This window comes from Brachyistius frenatus, unplaced genomic scaffold (assembly GCF_029030835.1).
Source record: "Brachyistius frenatus isolate BFR_SWC_R1_liver_20210118 unplaced genomic scaffold, ASM2903083v1 Contig_2, whole genome shotgun sequence".
Taxonomy (NCBI): domain Eukaryota; kingdom Metazoa; phylum Chordata; class Actinopteri; family Embiotocidae; genus Brachyistius; species Brachyistius frenatus.
Window position 1 is genome coordinate 9822856 of NW_027210601.1, and position 16451 is coordinate 9839306.

At 45.6% G+C, this 16451-nt stretch overlaps 1 protein-coding gene across 2 annotated transcripts; it reads right to left on the bottom strand.

Annotated features, from left to right (window-relative positions):
* Positions 1-2457: 2457 nt before the first annotated feature.
* On the bottom strand, positions 2458-16398 carry jazf1a (JAZF zinc finger 1a). 2 transcript variants are annotated; one of them, XM_069699458.1, is made up of 5 exons: positions 16045-16398; positions 9549-9621; positions 7835-7962; positions 6241-6410; positions 2458-3794 (listed from the first exon to the last, which is right to left on the bottom strand). In XM_069699458.1, the coding sequence occupies exons 1-5, from the start codon at positions 16157-16159 to the stop codon at positions 3618-3620; spliced, it is 663 nt and encodes a 220-aa protein (XP_069555559.1). In that variant the 5' UTR covers positions 16160-16398; the 3' UTR covers positions 2458-3617. The 2 variants fall into 2 exon arrangements, with proteins under 2 accessions (XP_069555559.1, XP_069555548.1); XM_069699447.1 differs by having other exon boundaries at positions 7766-7962; positions 16045-16396.
* Between the last annotated feature and the right edge of the window lie 53 nt (positions 16399-16451).

Consider the following 16451-nt stretch of genomic DNA (forward strand, 5'->3'; position numbering starts at 1 on the left):
TTTTCAGTATTTTAACGTCCCCGCTCTTTTACTCCCCGGGACGTACGCGGCCGAGACGGCGCGCCGTTTTCTCATCCGTCCACCGAATTTGAAGCTTGGCGAGACAGAAGAGGTACGAGTATGATTTTTAAGAGTGCAAATGCAGAGTGCAAGCAGCTGAATGTGTGATAGCTCAAAAGAGTCACCCGAGTGTGTACATACAACTGAAGAACCGTGCGGTGGGGATTTTCTCCCGCGCTATCGCACGAGTGTTTTGCAAAGATGGTGTAAAGAAAAACGGCGCTACGTTTTCACGTATCTGCACTAAAAATAATGCTTTATTCTGAATGTACTGTACATAAATGAAAATAAGTATAAGTTTGTGGAGAGAGCCGTGAGTTAAGTGTCGTGAACCTGCCTCCCCTCATTGTTACTCTCCCTCATGGTTTGAAGATGAAAGAAGGACGGGCCAATTGGCGTTTTACTTCCTGGCGTGCACTTTCTGCTCTTTAGGTCGGTCGCACGGAGCCGGACGGAGACACGTTACACCGCGGGACGCCGAGTTGCAGACACTTGTTGTTGCGTACTTTCATGTTTTAAAATTAAGAGCTGTGAAGAAGAAATCGTTGCTTTTGTGCACAAGTCCGTTAGCCCTCATGGCTGAATGTCATTTATATGCGTGTCTTCACGGGGCTTCATACCAGCGCTTGTCTATTTTTCCGGTCATTACAGTGTGTTCCCTGACGGTGTTGTATTCAGGCTTTAAAAACGGCACATGCCCGGTAATCACAAGGTAAAAAAAAAATGTGTATGTCACGTGTCCCATCGCCGCCCTTTTTCGCGCGAGAATGTCAGGATGGTGGGGTGTAAAGTGTGCACTGCAAAGATCTTTATGAATAAAGTAAGCTTGTCTCAATGCGTCTCGCTGCATTGTCGTCCTTCGTTTGGGTTGAGAGGAGACGAAAGAACTCCACCAGCAGTCGAAGCCACGGAGCTTTTTCACTTTATTTTTTGCTGTTTTTTTTTCTTCAGTCGTTTCAGGTTTACATTTAAGCAGCTTCTCTTTTTATATAGAAAGACAGTTTGACATCATTTACAAGTCACTCTGCTCAGAACCTGTTGTACCCCCGTACAAAAAGGAAACATTGGTCTCCACGTTACATACGAAAATATAATTTAAAAGCACTTGACAACAGACGCACGTCACAATACATTCACTGTACACGGTATATTGAAATCCCTCCCTCGTCCCCCCTCCTCCTGAACACAGCCTCCCCTCCTCTCATGTATGTGTAATACTGCAATTGCCCTCCCTCCCTCCCTCCCTCCTCCGCACCCCCCCTGTTGCCACGGCGATGGCGACGTCTCTTGAGGCGAGGATGGTTTTTACGAGTGTTTTGACAGCTCGGCTCTCAGTCTGTCCCTGCTGAGAAAGTCTTCCCCTACGCTCAAAGGCAGGAATGAAAGCTCTCCCGTCTATTATCTCAGGCTTTTACGTTAAGGGTTGGAGCTCCACGGATGAAGTCTAAAACGGGTACCGAGATTTTACGGCTCTCGGTTCAAAGGCGCTTCAGAGCAGACGCGGACGTCTCCGAAGCCGCTTTTGTGCTTGTTCGAGTAGCAGCACACTAACTGAAGGCATTGAAGTCATAAGTGCAGGTGTGTGGTGGTTACGACGGTCGCCTGCATTGTAAAAACATTATTATCAAAAAAGTCGACTAAAAGTCCCCTTTGCCGTGCCAACCGAACGGTTACCACGGCAAAGGGCGTGCTGGGGGACAGGAGGGCGTGTGCATGTCGGAGGTCACCGTACCCATCGAATGAAGAAAAGAGAAAAAGCTCACGCTCTTGAGCCGATATAAACTTTTGTGTACGATGAGGGAAATGATCTCACGGGCAAATGTGTGTCTGCGAGCGGCGGCGGCGGCACCGCACCGCACCGCTCCGCTCTTGCGATGAAGGACAACAGGTCGGCCACGGCAACACAACGTGACGCAAACGCCAGCCCAGCCGGAACGACCGCCCTGCTCCACAGGAGTCGGACCAGCGGCCTGGCACAGAGACGTGACACATCCGAGCGCTGACGACACACAGAATATAGTAATACTCTCTCGGCTGATGACTTGGATACTGATGAAAACACACGCGCACGCACACACACACACACGCACACACACGCACACGGATGCATACAGTGGACTGGAATGCTGCGGTCTACAACACACACAAATGACACATTGTAGATGGTAATCTCTTTCAAATACGAACCCCCCCCCCCCTCCTCCTCCTCCTCCACACATTATTCCTCTGGTTACGACACAGAAAGTATGCATGAGAACATTCTGCTGACGTACGTCCCCGGCGTTTCGAGAGGCGCGACGAACAAGGAATAAAACATTTGTGCGACCTCCAGGGTGAAAACCGTTAGGACTCTCTCCCGCACCCCCACCCCGTGTCCCCCCCCCCTTCCCTCCCCTCCCTCCCCCCTCTCATCAGGCACATGGTATGGTCAATGTTTGGCAGTGGAGAGCTGTTGGCAACGATCATGGAAAAACAAAACAAACAACAAAAGTCTTGGCAACTGGAATACAGTATGATGCTTAACCCACTTGCGCGGTTAAGTCTATGGAGCACAGCTCTGGCACTCTGAATGAGGAAACGCTGGAGATACGGATGGCTTTCTGTGGGGGATGAAACCTTAGACGATATGGATCATTGGCCCGGGCCGTGTTCTGACACGCTCTCTTCTGATCAAAGGCAAACCGAGAGCCGCGTCAGCTCCTAATCTCTACGATGTGTAAGAGAAACGCTGAACCGAAGGCCCGCGAGCTCTTTGACCTTCGACCTCTGAGGTGATTAAAAACTGGCCATCTCAGCAAATAAGGAATGAAAGGAACACTTACTGATACACAGAAAAACAAAACAAAAAACCAAAAAAAAACGACTAAATCTAAAACACTGACAAAAAAAATATATAAAATAAAGCTTGAAAATAAAGTGTAACTATTTATGTATATGCTCATGAATACTTTTATATATTTTTATGTACACATACATATCTGTCTATTGTTTATATATCAATATATCTATTTAACGTATAACTTAACTCTCGCACTTAAACCCCCAGAACTGACCGAGAAGGCACAGATCTAAGCTCAGCTGGACTCTGCAGCAAACGGAAAGGGAGTGTAACAACCACTGAGCTTACATCAGCACAAGAAGTCAACTTCGTCCTGCTCAGCTACGAGCAGGAAAAAGGCCGGGCTTGGTTACACTTTCTGTTCCACGTCTCTCCTTCTTTTACGTCTCTCCTTCTTTCGTATCGTTTGTTTTTTTTGTCTTTTCTTTCTGTTGTTTTTTTTTACAGTTAGCACCTTATGTAAGTCAAACAATAGAAACAAAATAACGTGATAGCATATACGAATGTGCAAATGGTCATCAATAAAAATACTACAAAGATAGGTTTTTTTCTTCTCAAAAATACATGTGATATAACATGGATAGAAAAAAAAAAATGATATGAAGAAAGATGAAAACAACTTAAAGCATGCACTTGATCCTTTAGTGTGTGGGATAGATAAGGAAAGTCAGGACAGGGCTATGTTTGGGGTAGTTGACCGCTGTGACCCACGGGGGCTCTAGCCTTGAATCTTGCGCAGGATCTCTGTGGAGACAGGCGGGTGGAAGTTGATGGTGTGGTGTCTCAGGCCCTGCGAGGTCTTGTAGCTCTTGCCACAGCGACACTTGAAGGGTTTCCTCACACGAATCTGCGTACGGTGGCCGTTCTTGGCGTGGTATTTGATACCATTCACATTCTGATGCCGTGCCGAGTGGGGGACGAGGGGTGCGGAGATAAAGAAAGAAAAGGGAGACGCGTTACAATTACCACTTTCGCACACACCCGATGGCTGGAACACGATATTAAACTCCATAGTGTTATTTAAGAGCTTATTTACATAATTCAGGCTCCACTCATTTGAATACATGTTATCAGATCAAACGTTACACATTATACATATCGGTTCAATCCCCATAGGTCCGTGCAGAGAGACCGTAGGCTGTATATAAAGGTGGATGACGAGTCTCATTACACTACATTACTTTACATTACATTTCATTTAGCTGACGCTTTTATCCAAAGCGACTTACAATAAGTGCATTTCAACCATGAGGGTACAAAACCCAGAACAACAGGAATCAAGAAAATACAATTTCTTCAAGAAAGCTAAACTACAAAGTGCTATCAGTAAGTGTCATGTTAAGTGCTACTAAAGTTCTACTGTTCAAGGTAAAGTCTGAAGAGGTGTGTTTTTAGTTTGCAGCGGAAGATGTACAGAGTTTCTGCTGTCCTGATGTCGGTGGGGAGCTCATTCCTCCATTTAGGAGCCAGGACAGCAAACAGTCGTGATTTTGTAGAGTGTTTAGCTCGCAGCGAGGGAGCGACAAGCCGATTGGTAGAAGCAGAGCGGAGGGAGCGGACTGGGATGTAAGGTTGGATCATGTCCTGGATGTAGACTGGACCCGATCTGTTCGCAGCACGGTACGCAAGTACCAATGTTTTGAAACGGATGCGGGCAGCTACCGGTAACCAGTGAAGGGAGCGTGTCTAGTCTAGGCGTGAGATGACCAGAACCTGGACCAGAACCTGCGCCTCCTTCTGAATGAGAAGGGGACGTATTCTCCTGTTGTTGACGAGTTGCTGAGTCTCCACTTCCACTTTTGGTACAAAACAGGTTATGTCACTTGCAGTCTGCGCAGAAGGGCTCAAAGGGCCGCTGTCAATCACGACGCCACACCCCCTTTTTTATAGCATCGGATAACTTCAATGAATTTAAAATAATTAAACTAAATTAAACAAATTAAAACCTCGTCTGAAAAAGTAACACACAAACAGACATGAGGTTGATCATATTTTTAGTTTGGCCCTTGTCCTAGCTCTTAACATGGAGAGGGTGTGGTTTGTGACCTAGACTGCAACCGGCCACCTGGTTGGCGATCAAGATTGTTTAGCTTCACGTTTTGGGAGAGCTGTTATGTCAATCTTTCCTTATATACAGTCTATAATGGAGACTGTCTGAGGGTCGACTCTCATATCTATAACTTTGTGCTATTTCGTAATCCATAATTTAGTAAACAGTTCTTAAACCTAAAATGCATTAAACGTAGACCTTCATGACTTTGTCCATCTGAAAGTGGTATTAATACAATGCTGATAGCACACAATGGGATAGAACACCAACACCGATCCTGCAATTCCTTTTGATATATTCCCACTTGCGTTTGCTTGCTAGATCGTCACTTCATAAATGCATTAAAACTCACTACTGCAACAAGAACACATGACAGAAAAAAAATGTTGTTTTGTTTTACTTTTTTTTTTTTTTTAGATGTTCAGTCTCCTTTTGAAATATAACCATAACTGTGTTGGTCAGACCACCACTTTGAAATATTTCTACATGTACTAAATGAAATTCCATGAACTTTGTACTTTCATGATTCCCAGACCACGACGTACCCTTAATGACTGGTCGCACGATAACTTTTCCTCTGGTGCCACTGTGAGGTTGATATTTGTGTGTGTGGTTTTTTGTTTTTTTTTATGAAATATCTCCACAACTGCTGGAAGGGCAGTCATGACATTTGGCAAAAACATGCAAGTCTCTGTCAGGATGTGTTTTAAGAGCCATTTAACGATCCATGTCCTAACACCATGATCAACTATCACAGTTTCAGTCTGTTCAGTACTTTAAATAATGGACAAATATCTGAATCATCATCAGCTATAGTTTGTATTTAGTGCGAATCAGTTATTGCTATCACACTAAAAGACTAAACTAACGCGGTAAACATCGGGATGTCATTGTGGACATGTTAGCAGGCTAAAATTAGCATTTTGCTGGCAGATTCTTAGTATTGTTATGTCAAAGTTTAATGATATCAGACCCGTGTCAAACCCATTCAGATTAAGGCCCGATGTGGGTTTTCCCGTTTCCCAAGAGTAATGTTCCCACACTTCTTATTAGTTAAGGAGCTGGGACAATGAGCTCAGTGAGGTCTTTGTCACCAGCTGTGATGAAATTCAACCAAAGCAAATGTGATAGATTAATTACTGCTTCCAATCACGACATTTTGGATTTATGACGTGGTCTTTTGAATATTATGTGAAACATGTGATCCCGGATAAAAAGCTCCAGTGTGTACTTAATCCGACATGATTTGTGTGGCTGGATGGGACTTGTCCGTCCTGCGCTCATGCCTTACCTTGTATCTCTTCTTACATCCCGGGACGGGGCAGGCGAACGGCTTCTCCTCTCCCCCATTCATGCACATGGAGCTCAGGATGGACTCAGAGCTGATGGCGCTTTCTGTGGTCCACGACTCATCGCTGTCCGACTCCTCGTAGTCTACCTCCTCCTCATCATACTCACTGCCTAAAGGCACAATGGAACCACGCAGAACAAAAAAAGCACTTGTCATCCCAGATGAAATATGGACAAGGACATACCCTAAAGGACATCAGGCATCTGGGAATTTACCGAAGAGAAAACGAGATGTGCCGTTTTATTAATAGTTTTCTCTGTATTGGGCTGCAGGCTGCATGTCACTGGAATCAGTCAAAACAGGACTGGTGTGCATGTGTGTGTGCTTCTATGTGTGCCTGTGAGTCAAAATGCGGGGATTGGCACAAAGAAAGAGATCATTAAGTAGGAGTGATCCCCATTGCTCAGCCTGGAAAAAGTGCTTTGCTAAGTGCAGAACATTTTCCACTCACACTCACACACACACACACACACACACACACACACACACACACACACACACACACACACATAAAGGCCCAGTGACCCCCCACCATCTCACAGGAAATGCTGCACCTCAGCATGAGGAAATGGATGGCACCCTGGCACATGTTGAAAGAGGGCTTGTGTGTGTGTGTGTGTGTGTGTGTGTGTGTGTGTGTGTGTGTGTGTGTGTGTGTGTGTGTGTGTGTGTGTGTGTGTGTGTGTGTGTGTGTGTGTGTGTGTGTGTGTGTGTGTGTGTGTTGCCGTGCTGGTGTGTAAGCCCAGACCTAACACTACGTTTGGAACCATTTGGGCTGGAATTGGACATCTGCTTCTGGGCTGTGCAACACACGGCCCCATGCGAACACACAGCGTGACAGCTGCTATGTAATTAGCAGAGTGTTGACTGGTCTGCTCACTGCAGGAGCCACCAAACCCAACACACACACACACACACACACACACACACACACACACACACACACACACACACACACACACACACACACACACACACACACACACACACACACACACACCAGCAGATAGCGGTTGGGTTTAAGCCTTTTCTGCTTTCCACTCTGACAGCAGATTTTCCTGTTGATTTCCTGTTGATTTAAAAACATCCCGACATATCCGACTTTTTATGGCTACAAGTGAATGAGTCGTTGTTTGTCATTTCCAGTTGCATTCCTGAATAAAAACAGAGCTGGCTTGTTGTCTACCTGCAGGTGTTCTGAAGTTGTGTTTTCACTTTGTGATGCAGTCATTGGACAGGTATGAAATAAGCTGCATTCCATTTGGGTTCCTTCATTTGCTTTTCAGTGCGCTGAATTTGATGAATATGCTCCTGATGGCACAATCGTAACTGTAAGCTTTTTCTGTTACCGCCAGTAGGGCCAATTTTCATTAGTCCCTTTCAACACCTCCCGTCCCTCCACACGTATAAGCAATCCATCTTTCTTCCTCCCAAGCACACGTTTCAACTCACACACCTGTCGTACCTGTAGGTGTGCTGCTGCGGAATGAGGAGGAGGGGGTGATGGGGGGCGTGACGGGAGGCGTCAGGTTACCGCTGGTGTGGCGGGGAGGCGTGGCCGTGCTGTTCCTGGACACTCCGCCTGTGATGGACAGTGACAGCTTGGGCGTGGCCTTCTTCTTCATGGTCTCCTGCTCCCGGCGTGCTGCATCCGTCATGAACCTGGCGGCACACGAGAGGTGTAATTAATACATGTTCCATCCTATACTGGATTTTTTTTTTTTTTAGACCAATAATGACATTAATACATCATATAAATAATGACATGAATAAATCATCTTCACACAGATCGCTTGGACTTTATTGTCTGTTGTTATGGTTGTTTTGTTTTTTGGCTGGACTGCCTGAGTGATGAGTTATTGGTCCGTTGAATGACGGAGGACTGACAGCTGCACAAATTTCAAATTAAAAAGCCTTTGTTTCCAATTAAAAGCCCTCTAGTGTTTCGTACACAGTCCGGACACATACTTGGTTTTGACCCGCTCTTGTTAATATTTTAATGATCGGACTTAAAAAAAGAAAAACACAAAAAAACTTGTCAATACTCTCTTATTGTCAAATGATCTCATGGTGTCACTGCTTCTGAATAACTTTAAGCCTTTTTTTTTTTTTTTTTTTTTTTTAATCTTTCGCTGATGCAAATTCTTGTTATTAATCGGCTGACACATCTTGTCCCTGCATGTAGTATTATTCATCAACAAAGCGTCCATGTGACAGCCATGGTGATGTCAACATGAGCACCTTGTAAAATAGAGGCAATGTAGGTCAAAACAAATGATTACACTTTCACAACAAATGGAATAGTCGAACACTGTTAAAAAAAATAATCATATTATGATTATTATTATTACTATAAAATGGATTTATACACCTTTCCTTTATTATTTATGCCTTGGATGGATAACTTGGTTTGAAATACGTTTGTATAAGACCTGTCTGATCTGCAGGCTACTCAGGTTTCCTGTCCTGTCTAACTTCTTTTTAGCTACGCTAGACTGCACTCAGATCTCAGAAGTTAAATTGGTGAGAGCAATGTGACTGTTACCGGCACAAAATTTTACCCACATTGTGATTATACCTTAAAAAAAAAAACAACCTGTTATTTACCATAATATTCTCTTCACTCCTTTTTTTCAGATTCAGATTTGTGCTTTCTAACTTTATGTGGTGTTATTTCTTACAGTAATATGAGCTCCAGTTGCGTAGACTGTTGCTATGGAAAGGATGTATGTAGTAAGATGTAACTGAGCAGCTGAAAAAACTGTCCCTTTTAAATATACAGCCACAACATGTACAGTAAATACATTTGACATTTACAACCTCACCACTTGAACAATTATCACAGAAAAGAAACCTCACTCTCTCTTCTTCACCATTATCTCTCTCAATGTTGCGTATTGTAGTGATTTAATGGGGCATTAAGTGGGACGTGACACATCGGTTCACCACACAAAAACACACATGTCGTAATTGTGAAACGCCGCCTTTGGCTGTGCCGTTTGCAGTACAGGGAGTCAGGAGTGATTGTCTTGTGTGGTTTTCTGTGCTGGTCTGTGGATGAGTTATTGTTCAGTCTATTGGAAGGCATCAGTCATTCGAGATGCTCTCCGCAAGCCATGTGTGTACACACACACACACACACACACACACACACACACACACACAACACACAACACACAACACACACTTTAACTGGTGGAACAATGCTGCCCTCTGTGGACGGACTCTTTCCAGTATGTGTGTATTACCTGTTGATGTAGCTTAGGGCCAGATAAGTGGGCTGCTGTTGCTCCTGCTTCTCCAGAACCCGCGGATCTGTGTCTGCAAGAGAAAGAGACACTCAGATTAATCACCTCTCCTCGTGGAGGGAAAAAGTTGTGTGAATACTCTTAGTATGTAGCTGACTCATACATGTATTCTTCCTGCCAGACAGACTGATACATTACAGGATGTTTCTCACACTGGCTTCTCTGTATTAGTCCATAATGTGTGGCACCCTGCAGATACATTTCAGATATAAGTGGCACGTTATTACACCAGCTCTAAGTCACCCGAAGTGACCCAAGGCTGATTAATGATTGTCGGAGTCCAAATGAGGCAAATAAGAAATTTGTCGGAGAGTGAGGGAGCCGCTTGGCAGCTGTGATGAATGTCCACAGTGTATTCGCCGAGACGCACACACATGCTTTTTCCAGTTGACTTGCTAAGTCAGTAACACTACAGTAGGCAACTTCCACTGCCTGAGGGAAGCAGTGTTAACTTCAAAGTCCCATCTCCCACCCCCTGGAAAACAGGAGCAAGTGTGCATGAAAACACAGCGGGTGGGTCGCATCTGTGAACTACCAGTGCCATCCAGTGTTCAACGGGGGAACGTTCACAAGGAGCCAAACAAAACAAAAAAAAAACTACTAGGTTTATGCCATGGCATCTATGTTTGTGTGAGTGTGTGTGCTCATGAAGGCATAATTATAGCTGCATATGTAATGGTTAGCAGATGGATTGCAATTCAGATCCAAGGACTGGATCATCTCAGTGCAACAATTAACAACATACTCCAGGACACTGGTTCCAACTAATCCCAAGTGTGTGTGTGTGTGTGTGTGTGTGTGTGTGTGTGTGTGTGTGTGTGTGTGTGTGTGTGTGTGTGTGTGTGTGTGTGTGTGTGTGTGTGTGTAGGTGTTGGCCTTCTCAGTCCTTTGATTTTCAGACTTTCACACCTCATAATTAAAAAAAGAATGCAGACTTCCCACAGTGCAGGGGAACACCAAGGAGACCAGCAAACAAGAAAACAGCCCAGAAAAAAAAACCTCACGCTGCTGCTGCTGCTGTGATACAAACCAGAGACCAACACATGACAATCAAAACACATTCCTGAAAAAGAACCCAGTAATGATAGCAGGAGGATATATCTGAGAACACAAACACATACATGCGAGGTGGTCCACAGAGGTGGTCTCTGACCGTCTTCTATAGCTGAGATTTAATAATCCTACCTGCTGCTCAGATCTAGAAACCAGAGCTCTCCGCACGCACGCACAGACACACACACACACACACACACACACACACACACACACAGCTCGACCTACATCACTGACAAGGCTGAGTCACGAGACGTGTGACAGTGAGAGCTGGCGGCATCTGTGAAGTTTGACCTTTTGGAAACCACTTAACGGTCTGGGCGAGACTGGCAAAACTCTGCTATGACAGTATTGTTTGCATCTATTTATGCACTGAGCTATATGGAAGATATAACAGTGTTGACTGCTGAGGATATTTAGAGGCCCAAAAAATAAAAGGTAAATGTGGATATTAACTAAATAGTAGCGGCAATATAATAAATACAGATTTATAACTTCCAAGAGTCCAAAGTGGCATCTTTGAATCGATATTCAGTTCATAATCACACTGGGGGAAAAAAAAAAAAAACATTTCAGAAGCTGGTATGAGCCAGAAATTGTTGCCAATAAGTCTTCTGCTGATCAAAAAATTAATGAATCAATTCATTTGAACTTTTTAGTGTATTGTAGAGTCAAACCTCTATATTGTAGGATCAAAACACAAGTACCAAGAGGACTAAGAGTGGCAAAAAACAACAACAACAACAACAAAAACCACCTTATTGCCTGAATGGCAAGACAAGAAGAATAAAACTCCAGAGTTAATAAATTGGGACGTACAAGGAGCTGAGGATTGTGGATGAGGTAAGTGTGTGTGTGTGTGTGTGTGTGTGCGTGCGTGTGTGTGTGTGTGGAGAAAAGGGGGAGGGGTGTTGGTGGAAATGGAGTAAGCCAGGTGCAGAGAGCGAGAGCAGCAGTAAATGTTCGCCGGCTTTACGACTTCCGCTCACCTAGCAAGACAGGAAGCCGACAACGCGCTGCTGATCCTGCCGCTGCAGCGGGAGGAAGACCCGCACGTGCACACACGGTACGCCGTGTGTGTGTGTGTGTGTGTGTGTGTTAACGTTTAGTCATTGAATCCCAAAAGTTTTTTTTTTTTTTTTTTGCTTCCAAATTCACAGAGCATCATGTTTTGTGCCAGCTATTGCATCTGTGCGTGGCTTTTTCGTATTTAAGTGCATGTGTGCAACATTCAAAGTCTTAAGGCTCCGTAAATATCTCCCTGGGTTAACATTCCTGTCATTAAAGGCAACACCCAATCAACAGGGCACTCGTTTCACATCCACGTCTAACCAATAGCACACTGCTGCCCCCTGCTGATTGACTACACCCGGCGCGCACGGGTCCACGTTGCCCGCTGCAGAGGGCCGTGCGTGTGCTTCTTTACATGTGTACGTGTTGAAACCAGGCCAAGAATGCATGGCTTGTTTTGCAGCCTGCTAATTAAGCCACAGAGAGCATTTTAACGTGTTTCTGGAGCAGCAGGCAACCGGATGGAGGGAGAGGAGGAGAGGAGGAGGAGGAGGAGGAGAGGGAGTAGAAGGGGGGGAGAAAAGGGGATATGGGTGGTGGTGGTGGTGGGGGGGGCAAACTTCTCTGTAATTACACTTCCCAGTGCTTGGTGGGGTGCTCCGGCCCTGCAACTTCCGAAAGGCAATGTGTGTGCGGATCTACGTGCAGGGTGAAAAGAGAGGGTCTGCAGTTTCCAGTTTGGGATGCCAGTCCGGTAATTGCTGCGCTACACCCTGACAGGTCATTTAGGAAGTATGGCGAACACACTCTCTCACACGCACAAACACGCACCGCTTCCCGTGTCACACCTCTGAAAAGCGGGATGGGAAACAATCTGGCAACAAGTGGCTGGACTAACTGGCTGAACTCCTCATCACATTAATCACATCACAGGTATATTCTGAAACGGGATTCGTTTCTCAATATGCGAAATGTTCCAACAACAACAACAAAAATCACGTAAATAAAACTGAAATTATCAGTCCGTTAATCGGTTCGTTTTTCAACAGATAATCTCTCACCAAATGTTTTGATGATTAAAAAATAAAATAAAAATAAATTCGGACAAACTGTCCAAAAATTGGAAGATATGCAACTTACTATCATGTACAATAAATATTGATATTTGAAGAGCCGGAACTGAGGACGTTTTCCATTTTGGCTTGCAAAATGATCTAAATAAATGATCAATCTTAGCCTCGCCTTACCGGAAACATCAAAGAAACAAATACAAAGACGACATTCTTGCAATTCAGCCTCTTCGCCGTGCAACTTTATTAGGAAGATAAACAACAGCTGGAAAACTTTTCTGTTAACGTCAGATAAGTAAAAACCTGCTTGTCCGCCGTGGGACAATTACATCATTAAAAGTCACTGCAGGTCAATTATCCGCTTGCTACAGCAGAATATTATTACAACACAGTGCTGATGTGACTCTTCATGTCTAACCTAAGCTTAACCTCTGAGTCCAGATGCAAAACTTAATACAAATAAAAACATACATGTAAATTCTGTCCAAACAAAGTTGACATGTTTGGGATTTCCCTGCACCCGCACCCGTATTTTTGCTTTCTTAACCTTCTCTTTCAAATCTTTTCCTCCCTTTTGATCTCTATCTGCCCCTTCCTTCCCCTCCCGTGCACCTTCTTGCTGAGGTAAGAGGCAGGTATGTGCTTGTGCAGGCGAGAGCGCACAACACACTGCTGCCGTGCACACGGGCAGAGCGACCTGACATCACCACATTCCTCAGGCCTTACCTACACTCACCGCACAAAGCTTTCGACAACAGCCAAACACCACACTGAACACAGTGCACCTAATCCACTTCCTCTTGCTTTCAGGTGTAATCTAAACAGCGCGGGTATGTCATTGGAAGGCTGCTGCCCGTTCCTCTGGGATGAGGTCAGCAACGAAGAGCCACACGTTACCCCGGTATTCTCACGGAAGGGATCACGACAGGCTCATCTGGTCCGTTGGCTGCCGGCTATTGTGTCAGAGGAGGCAGGACTCCAAATAAAGATGCAAGCGGAGATAAGTGAGTTAAACAGGGGTCAAAACCAGAGGCAGGAAGCAAAATTGGCCCCCTTTCTTTGGTCATGAAGCACATAAGTTGCCCCACCACAAGAGGGCAGCACAGTCTGCAGCAAATGTTTCCAGCACACGCCGGCACTGATTTCGGCTCCCTGACCTGAGTGACTCACTGTGACTTCCATCTCAGCACAAGCTCTTTGTCTCCTCTACATCAACTGATTTATCATTACTGCCTGTTGTTTTTTATAATCTGTGAGCACACTGCACGGACGACCACAATCAACACGATGTGTTATCTACGAAGCCTCAAACAGCTAATCTGACATCTCAGGTGAGGAAGTCGGGAGGATCAAACTATCTTGTCGTTTGATTGAATATTGATCACACACATCACTGCACTAGTTTCAATACCAGAAGGGGAGTCAAAGCCAAATATCATGAGCCCCAGCCTCCCACCCTCATCTCAATCCCCTCCATCTGTCACAATAATCCCCGCGGTCACCGATCTGCAAGCCGTATTGATTAGACTGTGTCTGATCTTGACGTTGCTGATGACCAGCCGAGGTATAAAGCCGGCAGAGGGGCAACTCATTATTCCGACAGATCTGACGAGTAAATCGCAATTCTGCTCAGCTGCCGGTTGGGGCCGAAGGTCAAGCTCAGAGCCAGATGGGGCACATATCAATGTCTGCGGTGTTTGGGTTGTGGGGTTAAGAAAACAATACCGTTCCCTGCATTTCTGTCAGTAATATTTTTCCCGGTGGGTTAAGGGGAGCATGGCCGCAGGTCATAAAAAAAAAATCTGATAAAATCAAAAGATGTACTCATTTCTTTTTCTTAATTTGGAAGTAATCCAAGGAGCATATGGATGAGATAAAAAAATAAATAAAAAAAAAGGCGGTCCACAGCCCTGCAACCCACACTGCTCCACTTTCTCCTCACCCACAAACACAGTGACCCAAAACGTAAAGAACATCTGCACGTCAGTCCTGTCCGGCATACGATGTGACATCACCGCTGAGTGTCCTCACCGCAGCTGGCTGCTGGGCAGCGCTCTTTGTTAGTGAGACAGCAGGTGTGCAATAACTCAGCCAATATACTGCCCCCAACCCCGTTAGAGACTGCCAGTTGCCATGGTGACCGGGCTCAATGAAGCATCCATTTTACCCCCTCGTCCCCTTCAAACAGCCTCATGAGGATGGATACACGCCACAAATAATGATTAGCCCGTATCAGTTTTGCTACACATGATTGAGTTTCAGTGGTGCACGCCTCCCTAAATGCTTCTATCGAACAATCTTTATGGGGATTACAGTAGAAATAAGAGTTTTATCTGTGCTTCAGAAACTGTTAAATGTTTAACAAGCATTGCATTGAGGTGTATTAATTGGAGCACACCTGAACGCCTTTTCCCTGCAGAATCAGGGCAATAGCAAAGGAGCACTCCCTCCTTCTTAAAAAAAAAATAGACAAAATACTTGTATTACTGTGTCTGCTCAGACAGGCATTTCTGTATATTATTAGTTAATAATGCAATAAAAACACATTATGTTTCATGCATTACTAGTGAAAAACGACAGATAGATGACCAGTAACAGCTTCTGGCAAAAATATATATATATTTTTATTCTAATCTGTGGTTTCTACCCCGAAACTACTTCTGTGTCTCTATTTGTTTTTTTTATATAATTGATGGATAAAGTGACGAAGAGTCTATTTACACAGCCCAGGTTGACAGTTATAACATCTAATAAGCGGTGCAACAAGTTGAAGCTCGTGTGGAAATAAATAAATAAACCTAAATTATGTCAGCATCTGTCTGCCACGACTCACACACACACACACACAGGCGGCGTGTGTGTGTGTGTGTCGCGGCCCATCACGGCCCATCACGGCCCATCGGAGGTGTTAAACCCACTTTCACCGCTGCCTGGTTCGGGATGCGAGTTCACACCTACGAGACCTTCCCGGCCCTCGTAGCTGGAAAAGGTGACTGACGATAATACCCGTGAAAAGTACCCCCCAAAAAATAAATTAAAAAAAATAACAACAAGTCGGGCCGCGGACATTTCACAGAAAAGCGCCTCTTTTTTTTTTTTTTTTTTTTTGACGGGGGGGTCATCGTGGTACGAGTCTTAAGTTGCTGAATACGTCTCGACCCCCCCGACGAGCCTCGACCGACGGCGAGCAGCGGGAATAGCGGAATGCTTATCTGCGTTTAGCTAGCTAGCTTCGTGGGCTAGCTTCCACAGCCGCTAGCCGCCGAGCTTCCGTCCAGCCGCTTCGCTCCGGCCCGACTCACCGATGTGATTGTCCTCGATGTGGACGATGAGCTCGGCGAGAGACTCGAACTGGAGACCGCAGCCCCCAAACCTGCAGGAGTTAGAGAAGAAAGAAGCGGCGGCGATGCCCGTCATGTTTTCGGCGCTGGTGCATTCACCGGGTGGAGAGGGGAGAGGGGTGGAGGAGAGGTGGGGTGGGGTGGGGTTGGGGTGGGGGTTGGGGTGGGGTGGGGTGGGGTGGGGGGGGTCCGGGAGCCGGGAGCGGTGAACGAGGAGGAGGCAGAGGCGTCGGGTCCGGGGCTGGGAGCGGAGCAGCGGAGCAGACACCGGGCGGCCAGACGGGACAGCGGCGGACGCAGCTGGGAGGCAGAGGCGCGGCGGTGGGGGTGGGGATGAGGGTGGAGGGGGGGCTGGAGGAGGGGGTGGC

What these genes read in the sequence shown, in the direction of transcription:
- jazf1a (XM_069699447.1), bottom strand. Translation starts at nt 16,159, where the DNA reads ATGACGGGCATCGCCGCCGCTTCTTTCTTCTCTAACTCCTGCAGGTTT. An exon ending in CCGCAGCAGCACACCTACAG is followed by an intron (nt 6,411 to 7,765) that starts GTACGACAGGTG and finishes TTGTGCCTTTAG; the next exon opens with GCAGTGAGTATGATGAGGAG. An exon ending in GATGTAAGAAGAGATACAAG is followed by an intron (nt 3,795 to 6,240) that starts GTAAGGCATGAG and finishes GCACGGCATCAG; the next exon opens with AATGTGAATGGTATCAAATA.